Source organism: Salvelinus fontinalis, chromosome 3 (genome assembly GCF_029448725.1).
Source record: "Salvelinus fontinalis isolate EN_2023a chromosome 3, ASM2944872v1, whole genome shotgun sequence".
NCBI lineage: Eukaryota > Metazoa > Chordata > Actinopteri > Salmoniformes > Salmonidae > Salvelinus > Salvelinus fontinalis.
The window spans coordinates 21,712,334-21,731,341 of NC_074667.1; the positions used below are offsets into that span (position 1 = coordinate 21,712,334).

Genomic DNA, 19,008 nt, shown 5'->3' on the forward strand with positions numbered 1-19,008 from the left:
ATCATATCTCATCTCCAACAACCCAGGATATAGTCAAAAGAAACAAGCCTCAGGCAGCCCACACATTTGTTTCTCATTCAAAAACAGACACAACCAGGTGGCACCATGCTAGGTAATTCCCACTTCTGCCTCCACATACGCACGCATGAACACACACAGGTACACACACACACAAACAAGCACACACACATACATACATGCATACAGTACTTAAGAACACACATACTGTATACACCCTCACACTCTCACACACACACACGCAAGCAAGCACACACATACATGCATACAGTACTTAAGAACACACACACATACTGTATACACCCTCACTCTATCCCACATAGACACACACACATACACACAACACAACACAAAACACACCTTTCATCCCTCCCTCACTCGCTGTGTTGCAAATAACACAGGCAAATAAAGGAGTGTGTGTGTGTTTGGGCCCTAATTTTCACTCTTCTCTTCGGAGCACACACACACCCCCTCCTCAAGCGGCACCGCACGGAGATCCTCCCCCGGGATGAGAGAGGAATTCTCTATCTAATTTATCATCCCTTATATCGCCACTGACCCATGTATATCACAGATATGACCTCCGCCGTTACCTTGGAAACCAGACTGGCTCGGTACGCGGCCAGGGCTTTCAGGTACTCCTTCTTGGCAGCCTCTGTTTTCCTCTTGTAGCCCTGCGAGATACAACCAGAAACAAAGCAGTGGTCAGTGACAAGGCGCTAGGGCTAGGCTAGGAATTTTACATGATGTTTGATGTCATTTAGCAGATGGTCCTTTTTAGGCTAGGCATTTTATATCACATAAATGTCATTTAGCGGACAATCTTTTTTTAAAGGCTAAAAGCCCTGGGGTCCTGTTCAGGAGGGTGCTACAGAACTTTCAGATAGAAATGTATAGGTTGAATAGAGGATTTTGTCAGTTCTATTCGTTATATATCTATCTGCACTGTTCTGAACATTTTGCCACACTGAATTTACCCCTGGTCCCTTCCCAACCTAGAAAAGACCATATTTTACTCCATGATGCACATAATGTCAATGCCATGTGAACCACTGGAAAAAAATAAAACATAAACATGATATCATCCCATTCAGTTTCGTGTCGGTTTTCCCACAGTCATTGCAAATGTGAGGTGTTTAGAGAGAGAGGTGTGATGAAATTAAGGTAGAGAGCGAGACTTTAAAAAACACTATTCTGCATTTTGCCTCTCTGTCTTTGCCTCCATTAAAGCACACACATTGCTAAATCAGACTTGATGTCCCATCAAAGCATCAAGACGAGATGAAAATTCCAAACAGCATTAGCACGAGGCAATAGGGATCCGCCGAACGAACCTCAAATGATGCGTTCAGAAGGGCAATTCAAGTTAATGTAATAGGGTGTCAGTCATGTGCGGTTGCTAGCGTTTGCTGAGGCTGAGACTGAGGCCCCCGTTCCTTTTTGATGGTAAGAAAACAAGTGCCAAGTCCATCCCTAGATTGATAAGAAAGTCCTCGATGCATCCCAAATGGCACCCTATTTCCTACATAGTGCACTTCTTTTGACCAGAGCCACGTGGGCCACCCTATGGGCCCTGGTCAAAAGTAGTGCACTATGTAGGGAATAAGGTTCCATTTGGGACGCATCCCTCAGATCTTGGCTTCTCTTGGGAGTTCTTCTATACAACAGACTGCATGAGCAGATCGAGGATAATTAAAGTTCTCTTCGTAGAGCCCCTCTGTGGTCTTAAAGACAGGTCATTCCCTTTGAAAGAGATGGGCTAGAATTACCATTAGCTATTCATGCGTTGCAAATGTACATAGACAAGACAGAAATGCACATATGGGCACGCTCACATGCATCCCTTATGGAAATCTCCTGGGTTTTTTCTTACATTTTCTGTGAAACCATATTTTAAATTGCATTAAATTAAGAGTTCACATGTTAACACCACCTTTTCACATGTGAGGAGAATAACATGTTTTTGCATCACATGTGACTTGCAGATTCACGTGTGAATTTGCAGTTTCACATGTTAAAAACTATCAGATGTGAAAATGTCCCTTTTACATGTGGAATTGCAAGTTCAAATGTGACAAACAATCACGTTAAACACATGTATGACTCATTGCAGCAAACAAGGCGTATGTCACACGTCACTACTTCACAGGAGAGGCATTTGAAAGTATACATTTTTTACTGTGTTTTTTTGACAGAAATGCCTTCTGGAACATGTGAACTTTCATGTGCCTTAATAACAAATATGTAAATATGAATACAATTGTCAAATTACGAGCCTAGTTGGTTTAGCCACAGAAAAAGACAGGATCCTTCCTGCTAGCCATGATTGGCTGAGATAATGGATGGGCTGGACATGCAGAGAGATGAGTTCGGATTGATCTGCCATGTAGGGTGCTTCTGTCTATAACATGAGCTTGTCAGTATGTGTAGGTAATCCTTTCTAATGAGGCTTTTTTGAAGGATATCAGGTAGTAGAACTGCAAACGTGTTGTTCTCCACTTTCTGGAGGGCCGAGTTTTGAAATCAGTGGAATGCCCGGTGGAATTAGAGTATGATAGCTAAGGAGATGGAGAAAATTCAGGCGTTTGATTGCAAATATGCGGAGGGAGTCGAAAGAGAACGCACAGAAGGCTGTTGTATAAAACACCTGTCTCCAGATTAAATCTTCAAACTACATCTGAAAATCTTACTTTTACATGTGGAATTGCAAGATCACACATGGGGGTTAAATAATGTTATCCTCCTCACATGTGAAAGTTGGTGTTAACATGTGGCAGTAGTAATGTTTCCACGTGTGGAATTGCAAATTCTATAATGCCATTCTGTAAATAGGTAACTTAGCCTACCTGAGTATAATAATAATTCAAATGATCATTTCTTATTTTGAGCTATCCACTCCATTATTATTGTAGTCCTCCATGGTGTTGCATTGCTATACATGTATCTTAGCGCTACCACTAGGGGTTGGCATTCGGAGTGTTACTGCTGCAGGCAGATGTCTCTCTTCAGATATTGTTCTGTGACCATTGGAAAAGGCCCAGTGAAAAGAACAGAGAAGCTAGCTCTTATTTATTATCCTGTATTCCGGTTTGTAAGCATGGTCACGTTTTCAAAATGTGGAGATAGCATGTTTAATTAAACTGTGATGAGTTTTCTGCTCATTTTTAGGTATAATTTGAATACCAACACCAGTAGAAATCCACTTTTCTGGCCTGAAAGACGATGGCCAGAGCTTACCCATGACGTTGCACAACGATTTAAGTCAATAAGTCATTGTTTTTGTCAAAGTACGATATATTTGTGATTAAACCGAACTGCCAACTTTGTGCAAATCCATGTGATGTCTTTTCCTATGATATGACACACAGAGTTTCAAGACCGAAGCTGGCAAGTCTTTGTTTGGCTAGCTAATGTTTACTGGCTGGCAATTGTTTTGATTCGAATGCCAGCCAGTGTCCGGAGGTTGAGGATGGAGAGAAGCCCAAAAGCAAGATGGCTGACGTGTGCAGTGATGACGATCGTCGGGAGGACTAAGTTATAAGGCTACTTTTTAACTATTATTGAAATGTGGTTACTGCCGTAGCAGCTTCAGCCAAGTGGGTGCTACATTTTGGTAGTAGTGAACGAGTAGCTAGCTAGCTACACTTACGGAGTTTGTGAACTGCAGTGGCTGAAGCTCAAACTTAATCCGAGTCCTACTATGGAAAAGCCACACAGACGGCAAGGACCAGGAGACACCTTGATGACACTGTGTTGCCTGCCTGCTTCCGGACATGCTCCAGAGACCATCTTTGCTTACTCTCCCCCTTAGACCACCTCCCTCCGATGGCCACTCAAGCCAAGCGCTTTCCCAACCCTCCACATTACCTTACATCTCATGAATGTTGTTGTTGTTTTATAAATTGCTTATCTTTTTTTGTGTTGCTTTAAAGTGATTTGAGAATCTTTATGTAATGAATAGTCCTATAAAAGTTGAATACATTATTATTATTATACAAATGATTTTTAGCCTACGTTTCATTTCAGGGCTAGGTTTTATTAGAATGTTACCACCCACCAGCGTGGCATTGTTTATTAATCAGAAACAGCTGCAAAATGATTCCTCTTCGAGACTAAGATGAGCCAAACAGCCTAGTGTCCACTTGGCCGCCTGAGCCATGGAGCCCCCGTCGCCCCACGATGAATGGTTTTGACCACTAAAGTTTTGCTTCACTACATACTCCACTGCTTTGATTAGTGTAACGTTAGCAAAAACGCATATCACCTATCTTTCAAAAGTTATCCATATTACCGGAGCTTCATCGTATTATTTTTTTTAATTCAGTTGAAATATTGGCGCCAACTTCCTTTGGGGGGAAGGTACTTTAATTGTTTTGACCGAGTGACAAAATTGTGACATTTTCCCATTTATAAGAGAACAATAGGCGTCTAGGATGATTTTGTATTTCCATTATAAATGTTTTGGTTCTTAAATGATAAAGTATTTCAAAAATGAGGACTCATATTGAGTGTATTTACATATGAACCACGGTTACAATATATTTTTTAGAAGATTAATTGAATTACATTTTTATCAAGTGGTTGTATGGTAATTGCTAACCACTAGCTAGCTTAGTGCTAAATTGTAAATTACATTTTTTATTTAACTAGGCAAGTCAGTTAACAACAAATTCTTATTTACAATGACAGCCTACTGGGGAAAGTGGGTTAACTTCCTTGTTCAGGGGCAGAATGACAGATTTTTACCTTGTCAGCTCAGGGATTCAATCCAGCAACCTTTTGGTTATTGGCCCAACGCTCTAACCACTAGGCTACCTGTCGCTAGGCAAGTAGGTTCTAGCTAGCACGCAATTTGCTAGGCGCTAGCTAGCCTGCCATTTCGCCCTTGCTAGCTATTTTAAGCTTCTGTTATTGTTAGCTGTTCATTGGTTTTTGTTACATTTAATACACAGGCATAAAAGGGATTTGAATGTATTTGAAAATGTGTGAATTTGTTTGCTATTGGAATGAATGTAAACCAGGGTTTTTAAATTATTGTCCAGGACCCAACGTGAGCCCTGGGCATGTGAAAGGTGTATATGAGAATATATCCATAATCACACACTATTTCTTCTTAATTTGGGTCGTTGGAGGACAATTTGGGTCACAGGAGGATGGTCAACTTCTCATTTGGGTCTCGAGCTAAAAACGTTTAAGAACCCCTGATGTAACCCCTAACCTCTACAAAGAGACAATTTTGATTTCAACAGACAATATTCTGAGATTGTGAGAAATGTAGAATAAATATATATTGGAAGAGAAACCCAGTGAAAATAATCTTTCCGTGTCTCCTTATTTATGCCGTTTAACATGTTAAAATCAAAATCAGTATCTAATGGTCTAATACCTGTCTTCATCCATGGAAGAACAGGGTTCAAATCTCACAGGTACAAAAGCACACATGTGAAACTTAGAATATCACATGTGAAATCATGTGTTTGAGTCATGTGAAAAATGTACATGTGAAACTTAAAACGTGTACGAAAACCTAATTATTGTTTTGTAAGGGATGAGACACATGCACTCAAACACGCGCAAACAAGCACTCAAACACGCGCAAACAAGCACACACACACACACACTCGTATGCATACACACACACACATCACAAATGCAAACTGCAGTGCACTGCAGCCTTCTATAGGTGGAGGAAAATAAGTTATTGCCCCAACAAATTATGTTTATCCTCCCATATAATGATATATTTTGCATTATTCCATTCTCTCCAGCTATATCATCCTTTCCATAATGGCATGAATGTCAAAATAGAGTGAAAGTGATGGGAGAGGAGGGAGGAGGGGGAGTGAACCCATATATGGTAGACATGATATTATATCATTCCTCTCTGCTTTGTTTCCACAATTCATATACAAATCTGTAAATATAAACCCAAAAATCTGTAAATATAACTTATTCCTAGAACAAGAAATAAAAAACAGACTGTGATGATATTTACAGGTTAGAAGTTGCAACCTTAACTCCTCACCCCTTAAATATTGATAGAGCCAGCGCTGCCTATTTAATGAACCCCAAAGTACTCCCAGCAGCTTTAATTTCAAATTAATTTAACACAGCTAATGATTCGCCCGACGACGGATACTTTTAAATAAATTACCATGCCTAAGGATTCTCTAATTATTCCAAAGTGAGTGGATTCATTAGCAATTGAAGCCGTCAGAGGCTGCAGGTCGGGATGAATTAGAAATAACAAAGCTTCGAGGGAGCATATGCTGCGGTCGTAATCCTGACACGGGGGGGTGTCCCGCAACAATTAGCCGGTAATTGTACCTTAATGAAATGTTCTTGTTTGATAACCAGTTAATTATAGGAGACAATAACTCCCGAACCCCTCCTGACATCGACTGAGCGATTACCCCCCCCCCCCCCCCAACCCAAGCAGAAACAACCTGTGAGGGTACGACGGGTGTCAAGGCTTGAGACAGGTTTAAGTCTAGCCGAGGCATTGACGGGATCACCTATAGCTAGCTGACTGATTCACACAGAGGGAGGGAGGGAGGGAGGGAGGGAGGGAGGGAGGGAGGGAGGGAGGGAGGGAGGGAGGGAGGGAGGGAGGGAGGGGAAAGAAAGAGAGAGAGGGGAAAAGAGAGGGGGAATTGAAGGAGGTAGTGAAGGAGAGGGGAATAGAAGGAGGGGAAAAGAGAGGGAGATTGAAGGAGGTAGAGCGATCAAGAAATAATACGAGAGAAAGAGAGATAAAAAGAGGGAGATACAGAGGACCGTTTTGTTTGAAAGCTTGTTTTCTTTGGCCAGAACGACAGTTTCCCTCTCTCTCTCTTATGACCTTTCACGGAATCACACTTACAACACAACAGACTCAATTAAATAAAGCTAAGTGCTACTATCCCCTTTATAACAGTCTTTCCTTTATAGACGTAAAACTGGGGATTGATCTTAATCTAAACCACAAAAAGAAGAACATTTCATTTTGTATTTGGGGGGCGGCTCGAACACATTGTCACCTTGAGGAATAACAAAGGCAAATTCAATGATTGATCTGAGACAACAAAGCAGGAACCCCAGGGGTATAAATACTCTATGTGAGAAAACAGCTGAAAACAGCTGAATAAAAGAGGCTACGAACATAAAATACATGAAAAAAAACATGCCTCTAATACACTCAAGGACAGCTTGGCAAAAAATAAATCATGCAGTACAGCAGAATTAAACATGAACCGAAACTCAAAGAAGTATATAGTTTATGATGTAAATCTGATACTTAATAAGATACAGTGCTGGTATCTTTTCATTTGGATAGGGAATTGCTTGTTTTCTAACACAGGTAATTGGAAACAGAGGGCATTCCTTTGTTTAAAAAAAAAAATGTCTGCGGCAAGAGAATGTGTTGACATTCTAGTTATACTGGCTCTGGAAGGTCAGTGACATTAAAGTACACCTCATCAGTACTGTAGAACTGACATGACAGCCAAACACTAAAAAAAATGGCACTCATCAGTTTGAGAGGGGAGATAAAAATATTTTTTAGGGAAGACTGAAAATGTCTGTTTTAAGTGTAGAAATAAACAGTCTAGAACAGACATAGCGCTCAGCTCCATTTCCAAGGTCCTTCCAATATGGAGGCCTATTTGATTTGATATATTGTTGCTGATGAAAAAGTATTTTGAATAGAATTGATGATGTCATTCAGAGGAAGGTCCTCCCCTGCGCATAATCTAGATGTGTGTAAACATCTACTTGGTATCGTGATGTATCGTCATCTTGAGTTGATTTTTGGCCTCTGTGGGCTAAAGAATGTGATTTAACACAAGAGCCCAACCAAATCAAGTACAATTAGGTGTAGAACAACATCTCAAATTATAATGCAATGGTGGAGTTGCCCTTTAACAGTCATTTTTACAGATAGTCCTCCTGTGAAGGACAACCCCTATTCTATTTCATCTTAGTCTGGAGACAAAAATGACCTCAGAAAAATAATACAGGGTGCTGAACACAAAATGTATGGTTGAAAGAGCCAGGACACCAGAGGGTTAAGAACCCAGCAAACAATAACATCTCAGGAACAGATGTCCTTGAGGCGGATTCAAGGACGAGGCAATTGCTAATCTTGTATTCTCAGCATGATCAAATCACCAGGCAACAGATATAAATAAAAGGACAGGAAATGAGGAATTCACATTCAAGGGTGTCAGGAGCGAAATGAAGATTCATGCTGAAGAGGGCCTAGTGAAGGAGGCCAAAATTTACTGCAAATAAAAAGGACAACCAGTCTCCAAAGTCCAGCTGTATAAAGTAGGTTTGGGGAAAAACACACTTACGGTGTGAGATACGGTGTGCGGTGGCGAACAGGCTGCACTTCGTCATAGAGACAGGTGCTTTTATTTGACACGCAATAGGCCCCTGCCCGACTGGATATTCTAAAAATATGAGTTTTGTCTGGGACCGGCATCATCAGACTGTCTCATTTTCCATTCATTTCAGCAAGTCATTTGTTACTATTGGCCCCTTTGACTTTTTCCTCCAGGGTTGGAATGCAAAAATGAAAGCAAAGAAAATGTACAGAGAAGTTTTGTTTGAAAAACTTGACATTCCTGTAACCCTATGGTTGTGAGTTTAATCAATACAGGCTAGTAGTTTCGCTGTAACAACACTACACTTGCATTGCCATTGTAATCGAGCTGTAATAATGACATTGACATTGAGTATGTACTTCATGAACAACCCATTGTTCCATCATACACACCATGCATCACATAAGTATATGGTACATTCTATGGTGCAATTCATATGGTGCAATATTTCACAGTGAAAGCCATTTTATAGAGAAATAACTGAATCGATGGAAACGATACTGCAACGGGACCTACTGTATGCATAATCCACAATTCAAAGATAGTTCAAATCAAGCTTTGATTTTGGAGTGAACTATGTACCAATATTTGTGACTACAAATTAGATATATTTTTTCTTTGACATGTGCCTTTATTCTGCCTACTCCTCTATGGCCGTAACAAAACTAAGATGTGTTTGTTATGTGTTTACCTATTGTTTTCTGTGATTACTGTGTGAATATGAAATGTCTTTCTTTTGACAGGAGTTTCTGTGGTGCTTCTGTTCTGACAGACGTGTGAGGTCGTGGTGGGAGATAACTGTTTACTTGCATTTAACTACATTGTGATTATGGTAAATACGCTGTTGCTTAGTTATTCTGTAGGCCTTTATGGCTCTGACTTGAACAAACCATCTGAAGTGAAGGTTGGCCTTGCCTGTACAGTACCTTTATGTTGTGATATGTTTTGTTGGACATTTAGACTTTGTTTGACTGATATGGATATACAGTACCTTCAGAAAGTATTCATACCATTTGACTTATTCCACATTTTGTTGTGTTACAGCCTGAATTCAAAATGTATTAAATATATTGTTTATCTCTCACCCTTCCACACACAATACACTATAAAATTTAGCCAATTTATTGAAAATTAAATACTGAAATATCTCCTTTACATAAGTAGTCACACCCCTTTGCTATGACACTCCAAATTGAGCTCAGGTGCAACCAATTTCCTTTGATCATCCTTCAGATGTCATTAAACCTTGATTGGAGTCCACCTGTGGCCAATTCAATTGTTTGGACATGATTTTGAAAGAAACATACCTGTCTATATAAGGCCCCACTGTTGACAGTGCATATCAGAGCAGAAACTATACCATGAAGTCCAAGGAACTGTCCGTAGATCTCCGAGATAGAATTGTGATGAGGATATAAAACTATTTGTAGAGTGTTGAAAGTTTCCAAGAGCACATCATTGGGAAATTGAAAAATTATGTACCCAGACTCTTCCTAGAGCTGGCCGTGCAACCAAACTAAGCAACTGTGCAAGAACGACCTTGGTCAGGGAGGTGACCAAGAACCCAATGACCACTTTGACAGAACTACAGAGTTCCTTGGCTGAGATGAGAGAACCTGCCAGAGGGACAACAGTCTCTACAGCACTTCACCAATCTGGGCTTTATGGGAGGGTGGCCAGACGGAAGCCACTCCTGAGAAAAAGGAACATGGCAGCACGCCTGGAATTTGCAAAAAGGCACGTGAAAGACTTAGAGCATAATGCAAAAGATTCTGTGGTCTCATGAGTCAAAAATTCAAAATGTTTGGCCTTCAAACAAAGAGCTTTGTCCGGAGAAAACCAGGCACAGCTCATCACCCGTCTAACACCATCCCTACCATGAAGCATGGTGGCAGCATCATGCTATGGGGATGCTTTTCAGCAGCAGGGACAGGGAGACTGGTAAAGATAGAGCGAACAATGAATGGAGCCAAATACAGGCAAATCCTTGATGAGAATCTTCTTCAGAGTTCACCTTAGACTGGGCAAAAATGTACGTTCCAATAGGACAATTAGCCCAAGAATACAGCCAAAGCAATGCTGGAATGGCTTCAGAAAAAGAATGTGAAAGTCCTTGAGTGGCCCAGCCAAAGCCCAGACTTGTATATGTGGAAAGACTTGGAGATTGCTATTCATCACTGCTCCCCATCTAACTTAACAGAGCTTGAGAAAATCTGCAAGGAAGAATGGGAGAAAATCCCCAAATCCAGATGTGCAAAGCTGATACAGACACCCAACACGACTCAAAGCTGTAATCGCCGCCAAAGGTGCTTCTATGAAGTATTGACTCAGGGGTGTGAATACATACGTACATGAGATATTTCATTTTCAATACATTTGCTAAAATGTCTAACAACATGTTTTCCCTTTCTCATTATGGGGTGTTGTGTGTAGATGGATGAGATGAAACAAGACAAAATGTGGATTAAGTCAAGGGGTATGAATACTTTCTGAAGCCACTGTATGTTTGTCAATGTTTTATAGAGATAAAGTGAATTTTATTACAGCAGGAATGCTATAATGCATAATTTTGGAGCCGCGAAACTTCATCCTCCAGTTTTGAAATGTAACTCGATTCAGGAAACTAGGCATATGTCACAACTTAACAGGGGAGCCGTTTGAACATAAAGAATGCGAGATGCGTCCATGCACAATGATGTATACAGGTAAGATAGTCTAGCATTAGCTAGCTAACATTATATTTTCAGATATTATTGTCTGGCTGGCTCCCTAGCTGACGTTATTATTCGTTTCCCAGAGCCGTGCGCTGTTCTAGTTAGAGCCTAATGTTAGCTAGCTAACATTGAACATGGTTGGTTAGCTCCCAGCACTGTGGCATTGTTGGCACTGTTTATTGTTTAACTAGCTAACGTTGGCTGGCTGGCTCGTTAGCTAACGTTATTTGACGTGTGTACAACATCCGTTGAATATGGCCGGTGTCAGGAAACGTCTGCAAAAAAGCGTAATGAAATTGTTGCCAGCAGTACTGGTTAGGCTGTTTTCATGTTATCAAGAGGTAAACAAATCATCGGCCAGAGCGTCAAGTGTGCGCTTCAAGAGCGAAACGTGATGGGTGGGGCTAAAGCTTAGGGTGAGGGTATGAACGATGCTGAATGGGTGTAGACAAAGAAGAGGTCTTCACTACTGTAGATAGTAAAACATTCAAAGGCGACTTTCTCAAAAGTGAGTTTACAAGTTGACTTTCAAAGCAGAATTACTTTCCCATTGTTCCACAAATGCAGTGTATGATATACACTTGAAGTTGGAAGTTTACATACACTTAGGTTGGAGTTATTAAAACTTGTTTTTCAACCACTCCACAAATTTCTTGTTAACAAACTATAGTTTTGGCAAGTCGGTTAGGACGTCTACTTTGTGCATGACACAAGTCATCTTTCAAAAAATTGTTTACAGACAGATTATTTCACTTATAATTCACTGTATTACAATTTCAGTGGCTCAGAAGTTCACATACACTAAGTTGACTGTGCCTTTAAACAGCTTGGAAAATTCCAGAAAATGTTGTCATGGCTTTAGAAGCTTCTGATAGGCTAATTGACATAATTTGAGTCAATTGGAGGTGTAGTGTGGATGTATTTCAAGGCCTACCTTCAAAATCAGTGCCTCTTTGCTTGACATCATGGGAAAATCAAAAGAAATCAGCCAAGACCCCAGGAAAAAGAATTGAGACCTCCACAAGTCTGGTTCATCCTTGGGAGCAATTTCCAAACGCCTGAAGGTACCACGTTCATCTGTACAAACAATAGCACGCAAGTACAAACACCATGGGACCACGCAGCTGTCATACCGTTCAGGAAGGAGACGCTTTCTGTCTCGTAGAGATGAACGTACTTTGGTGCGAAAAGTGCAAATCAATCCCAGAACAACAGCAAAGGACCCTGTGAAGATGCTGGAGGACACAAGTACAAAAGTATCTATATCCACAGTAAAACAAGTCCTATATCGACATAACCTGAAAGGCCGCTCAGCAAGGAAGAAGCTACTGCTCCAAAACCGCCATAAAAAAGCCAGACTACGGTTTGCAACTGCACATGGGGACAAAGATCATACTTTTTGGAGAAATGTCCTCTGGTCTGAGGAAACAAAAATAGAACTGTTTGGCCATAATGACCATCGTTATGTCTGGAGGAAAAAGGGGGAGGCTTGCAAGCCGAAGAACACCATCCCAACCGTGAAGCACAGGGGCGGTAGCATCATGTTGTGGGGGTGCTTTGCTGCAGGAGGGACTGGGGCACTTCACAAAATAGATGGCATCATGAGGGAGGAAAATTATGTGGATATATTGAAGCAACATCTCAAGACATCAGTCAGGAAGTTAAAGCTTGGTCGCAAATGGGTCTTCCAAATGGATAATGACCACAAGCATACTTCCAAAGTTGTGGCAAAATAGCTTAAGGACAACAAAGTCAAGGTATTGGAGTGGCAATCACAAAGCCCTGACCTCAATCCTATAGAAAATGTGTGGGCAGAACTGAAAAAGTGTGTGCGAGCAAGGAGGCCTACAAACCTGACTCGGTTATACCAGCTCTGTCAGGAGGAATGGGCCATAATTCACCCAACTTATTGTGGAAAGCTTGTGGAAGGCTACCCAAAATGTTTGATCCAAGATAAACAATTGAAAGGCAATGCTACCAAATACTAAGTGAAGTGTGTATAAACTTCTGACCAACTGGGAATGTGATGAAAGAAATTAAAGCTGAAATAAATCATTCTCTACTATTATTCTGACATTTCACATTCATAAAATTAAGTGGTGATCATAACTGACCTAAGACAGGGAATTTTTACTATGATTAAATGTCAGGAATTGTGAAAAACTGAGTTTAAATGTATTTGGCAAAGGTGTATGTAAACTTCTGACTTCAACTGTACGATTTTGTAGCTCCGAGTCTCTACTTTTATATAATGTAAAAAATACAATTTCAAACTTTGCTACATACGACCATCCAGGTTGTGAGTCACAAATGTGTGTGGGGATGCATGTACAGTGGCAAGAAAAAGTATGTGAACCCAGGCATTACCTGTATTTCTGCATAAATTAGTCATAAAATTGAATCTGATCTTCATCTTAGTCACAACAATATACAAACACAGTGTGCTTAAACTAATAACACACAAATTATTGTATTTTTCTTGTCTATATTGAATATATAATTTAAACATTTACTGTGTAGGTTGGGAAAAGTATGTGAACCCCTAGGCTAATGACTTTTCCTGAAGCTAATTGGAGTCAGGAGTCAGATAACCTGGAGTCCAATCAATGAGACGAGATTGGAGGTGTTGGTTAGCGTTGCCCTGCCCAACAAAAACACTCACACAATTTGAGTTTGCTATTCACAAGAAGCATTGCCTGATCTGAACAAAAGAGATCTCAGAAGACCTAAGATTAAGAATTGTTGACTTGCATAAAGCTGGAAAGGATAACAAAAGTATCTCTAAAAACATTGATGTTCCTCAGTCCACGGTAGGACAAATTGTCTATAAATGGAGAAAGTTCAGCACTGTTGCTACTCTCCCTAGGAGTGGCTGTCCTGCAAAGATGACTACAAGAGCACAGTGCAGAATGCTGAGTGAAGTTAAGAAGAATCCTAGAGTGTCAGCTAAAAACGGACAGAAATCTCTGGAACATGGTAACATCTCTGTTGACGAGTCTACGATACGTAAAACACTAAACAAGAATGGTGTTCATGGCAGGACACCACAGAAGAAGCCAGTGCTGTCCCAAAAAACCTTGCTGCACGTCTGACGTTTGCAAAAGAGCACCTAGATGTTCAACAGTGTATCTGGCAAAATATTCTGTAGACAGATTAAACTAAAGTTGAGTTGTTTGGAAAGAACACACAACACTATGTGTGGAGAAAAAAAGGCACAGCATCAAAACCTCATCCCAACTGTAAGGTATGGTGGAGGGAGCATCATGGTTTGCGGCTGCTTTGCTGCCTTAGGGCCTGGACAGTTTGCTATCATCGACGGAAAAATGTATTCCCAAGTTTATCAAGACATTTTGCAGGAGAATGTAAGGATATATGTCTGCCAATTGAAGCTCAATAGAAGTTGGGTGATGCAACAGTACAACGACCCAAAACACAGAAGTAAATCAACAAAGAATGGCTTCAACAGAAGAAAATACGCCTTCTGGTGTGGCCCAGTCAGAGTCCTGACCTCAACCTGATTTAAAATGCTGTGGCATGACCTCGAGAGCGGTTCACACCAGACATCCTAAGAATATTGCTGAACTGAAACAGTTTTGTAAAGATAAATGGTTAAAAATTCCTCCTGACTGTTGTGCAGGTCTGATCCACAACTACAGAAAACGTTTGGTTGAGTTTATTGCTGCCAAAGGAGGATCAACCAGTTATTAAATGCAAGGGTTCACATACTTTTCCCACCCTACACTGTGAATGTTTACACAGTGTGTTCAATAAAGACATGACAACGTATAATTGTTTGTGTGTTATTAGCTCAAGCAGACAGTGTTTGTCTAGTGTTGTGACATAGATGAAGATCAGATCAAATGTTATGACCAATTCATGCAGAAATCCTGGTAATTGTGTGTGTATACCCAAGTATTTATTGGTATGTGTACCTGTTTTGCCTCCTCCCCCAGGCTATCCCACATGGAGGCCACTATCTTGGACACATCCCCGAAGGTGGCGTTGGGGTTGGAGCCCTTAATGGCCGCCTGGGTGTCCCTGAAGAAGAGGGCGTAGGCTGACACAGGCTTGTTCGGCTCGTTGGGGTCCTTTTTCTTCTTCTTCTTCTGCGGTTTGGGCTTGGGCTTCATCATCTCCGAGGATGGCCGCTTCTCTCCCGTGATCTGGAAGACGAACAAAAAAACGACAACAGAGTTCTACTTGATTAATTTGTCCCTCATGTCTTTCTAACATTATTTGGAGACTGAAGTTTGTAGTTCTTTACAATAAGACAGCCGCTCACTCAAAGAGAATGTATTACACACAAGAAATGCAGTAAACCTCAACTGTTCCCTTTCAATAGTAATAGTAGGCTATCAGACTTGGTGTGATGCCAATTGTTTCCGCCATTTTATATATACACTTCTTTACTACATGAGAAGATCAACAGCACACAGTGACTAGATGCTTTCCACTCCTCTACTTCACGTTCCAGTGCACAGGCTCCTTAGATTGGTAAAGTTTCACTGCCTCTCATAGACCAATGGACATAGTCAGTGTGCCAACTCATCCATGTCGATGCCCACCAGACAGCTAAAACAAGTTTGCATCCCCACCATCAAGAGATATGAGTTGCCAGTCAAGTGTAAGAATAGCGCCCTTGTTGCAAGCGCCCTTGTTGCAAGTACTAGGGTAATAGACAATAATGTTTTTGAATGTTTGCAGCGAAAAACAAAATATAACTCAGTTTGACTTTAATGAAAGTGTGCATTTTTGCGATGAGCGTTTTCGTCGTAATGACAGCATAATTGAATCAATCCCGAGTTATTGAGACATCCACAGTCAAATCAAAATGAAAACAACAAATATTTGCAGTGCAGAATTTATTTTCATTTAGAATTCTCAAAAACATTCAATGTAACCATTTAAACCTGTTAACATCAAACAAACAACTTTGGGGCCTCCCGAGTGGCACTGCATCGCAGTGCTTGAGGCGTCGCTACAGATCCGGGTTCGATCCCGGGCTGTGTCGCAGCCGGCAGCAAACATGAGACCCATGAACAACAATTGGCCCAGCGTCGTCCGGGTTAGGGGAGGGTTTGGCCGGCCGGGATGTCCTTGTCCCATCACGCTCTAGCGACTCCTGTGGCAGGCTGGGCGCATGCACGCTGACACAGTCGCCAGTTGCACAGTGTTTCCTCCGACACATTGGTGCGGCTGGCTCCCGGGTTAAGTGAGCAGTGTGTCAAGAAGCAGTGCGGCTTGGCAGGGTCGTGTTTCGGAAGACATATGGCTCTCGAACCTGCACTTCTCCCGAGTCCGTACGGGAGTTGCAGCGATGGGAGAAGACTGTAATTACCAATTGGATATCACGAAAAAGGGCTAAAAAGTACAATTTTTTTTTACAATAAAACACAACTTTGTTCAAATACATGTATAGTATAATACTATTAATATTATCTTGTTTTGAATTGTACTCCATGAACAGAAACTGAGTCAAAATCATATGTCTAGTCTTATCTAATTTACCATAATCTATTCCGATTGAATCTGCTTTGTCAGCCTATACATCGTTGACATTGTCAAACATTATTTATCAAAACAACACAAATGCAACATTTCTTCCAGGACTAAGTAAAACTGTACATTCCTCACATAGTTTCATTAAGATAATAGATTCCAACTTTTGTGCAATGGAGCAAAAAGTATTCGAAATCACATCTGTTTCTACTAGCTTTGATGTGGATGTTGAATAAATTGGAGGGAGGCAAATGGAATTACATTCTGATAGGGGAGAGATAGTAATCGTTTTTTATTCATACATGGACAGTCATGCACAGCGGGGCACTTGTATGTTGGAGAAAGTATTGTTTTTCAGAACATTTGCTGTTTTAACCGTGCGCTTACAGATGCTGATAAATATGCAACAAGACTATAGAAACCCCCGGATTCAATTATACATATTCATGTACCTCTTTACCAATCCCCCAGGTAAAGGAAAAACAAATCCAGTGAGAGCCCTGATTGGTGAGTAATTTCTATATGCTTTGTTGTATGGATTTACATAAATTAAACGAATGCCACTTTAATGAGTATGTACTCCTGTTTCCTTGTTTCAAATGAAAGAGCTGTGCTTTTCCAGTAGAGGAATTGAGGCACACGTATCCTTCCCCAAGCTTTCCTGTCCTTTTCAACACGTTTATCCCACAACGGAGAAACACATCTATTGATAGGTGTGTAGAGCCCTGGAAGACAATGATATACAGTATAGAAGACTACTGATTTTGTTTGGTCATCACTATGTTGTCTCAAGTTCTGTCTACGACATCTTATAGAGACGGCTTGTATACGAACACATCCAAATGCATTACTGTCGCCATTGCTGCAATATAATTAACTGAACACAGCTTCTGTAAATTAGGGCCTATCGAACAACAGTAATACAAGATGTGTAAACATTCATAAAGCAGTAGAATCAACAAGGGAATCTGACATTTGGTTCACAATTGTTTGAGGGAAAACAGCATAACTGTAAATGGTGTGTTCGTTTTGCTTTCTTGACGTGACAATTAACAATATGCAAATTAAATGAATGAGATGACATGGTGATAATGGATTCTCAGCAAATCCCACATTACATGAATATTTCAAATGAAATAATTTAGACAGCAAGCAACAAAGGGAAAATAAAAAGGTGCATTGCTTTAAAGCTGCAATATGTAACTTTTGGGGGGACGTGACCAAATTCACATAGAAGTGTGAGTTTTAGATCTGCCATTCTCATTGAAAGCAAGTCTAAGAAGAAGTAGATCTGTTCAATGTGCTATATTTCTATGCTTCCCGTTCTTAAGTTTTGTTTTTGTGTCTTTTAAGTTTTCTTTTTTTGGTACACCTGCTTCAAACAACTGAAAATACAATAATATTTGCTTGTTTTGTCACATAAATTGAAATTAGACTAACTATTATAATTTTAGCACCAGGAAATGGTGGAGCAATTTCTGCAGAATGCATCGTTAAGTTTGAACTAGGATTCGAAGCCAATCTAAAAAATACAAGATGGTCTGTTATTGGCATGTCCTAAGAAGGCAAACAAACAAATGAAACAAAGCAATCACCAATACCTATGAGATTGGAAATGTGTATGCTTGCATCGAGGCGCCACTGCGCTTAAAACCTCACAGAGTAGCTTGTTGCATAATTGCCATACATTCACTGTCATACTGCCATACATACACACATTACACAACGTGCCCGCAAGTCACGTTGATAAAAAATGGAATGTAAAAAAAGAATATGTTCATTCCATCTGGCAACACCCAACACGACCAACCCAAACACCCTAACTTTCCCTAGGTTCAGTGAAATCAAAGAAGCATTGCCACATCAGTACCTTATGGTGGGAATCGATCTCCTCTTCCTGTGTAGAGCTCGAGGGAGAGGGTGTGGCTGATTTACTTCCGGGAGGTGAGGGAGAACCATGCGTAAGTGCACTCCGGCCAACCTGAGAGTTCAGTTGGGACATTGCGCTCATGGGGTGGTGGGACAGTATCCTAGGTGACCTGTTTATCAGATGGGGGTTGTGAAGGCTGAGGTCATAATGTGAGCCGTCGTGGCGAGTCATCTCCTGGATCTGGGTGAGAGAAGAAGACCAGCTTTACTACTTAACTTTACCAATTGCACATTCCCAATTTGCCCAAAAACGTGACGTCTTCGTTAATGACGGCAAACGGTTGGTAGGAGGTCAAAGAAAGGAAGTCTGCCCTCCCGGGTTCACTGTTCCCAGTGTTCTACTTAGGACCGGTCGGAAGCAAACTTATCTTCATTCTCCTCGGTCACCACTGAAATACACACCATGCGTTCGTCCAATAACTTGGCACTATTCGGGCCATTTTTTATCTGATTGCGCTTTGAGGCACAATTTGACGTGTTGA

The 19,008-nt window shown here is 40.8% G+C and overlaps 1 protein-coding gene across 2 annotated transcripts in view; it reads right to left on the minus strand.

The window, feature by feature from the left end:
* LOC129840950 (TOX high mobility group box family member 2-like) overlaps positions 1–19,008 on the minus strand; it is a gene marked incomplete at its 5' end in the record, with an annotated part of 72,251 nt that overhangs the window by 10,275 nt on the left and 42,968 nt on the right. The window contains 3 exon segments of one of the 2 annotated variants that reach the window (XM_055909012.1): positions 612–692; positions 15,031–15,261; positions 18,468–18,707. In XM_055909012.1, coding sequence (XP_055764987.1) covers positions 612–692; positions 15,031–15,261; positions 18,468–18,707 — 552 coding nt within the window. 2 annotated transcript variants of the gene reach the window in all.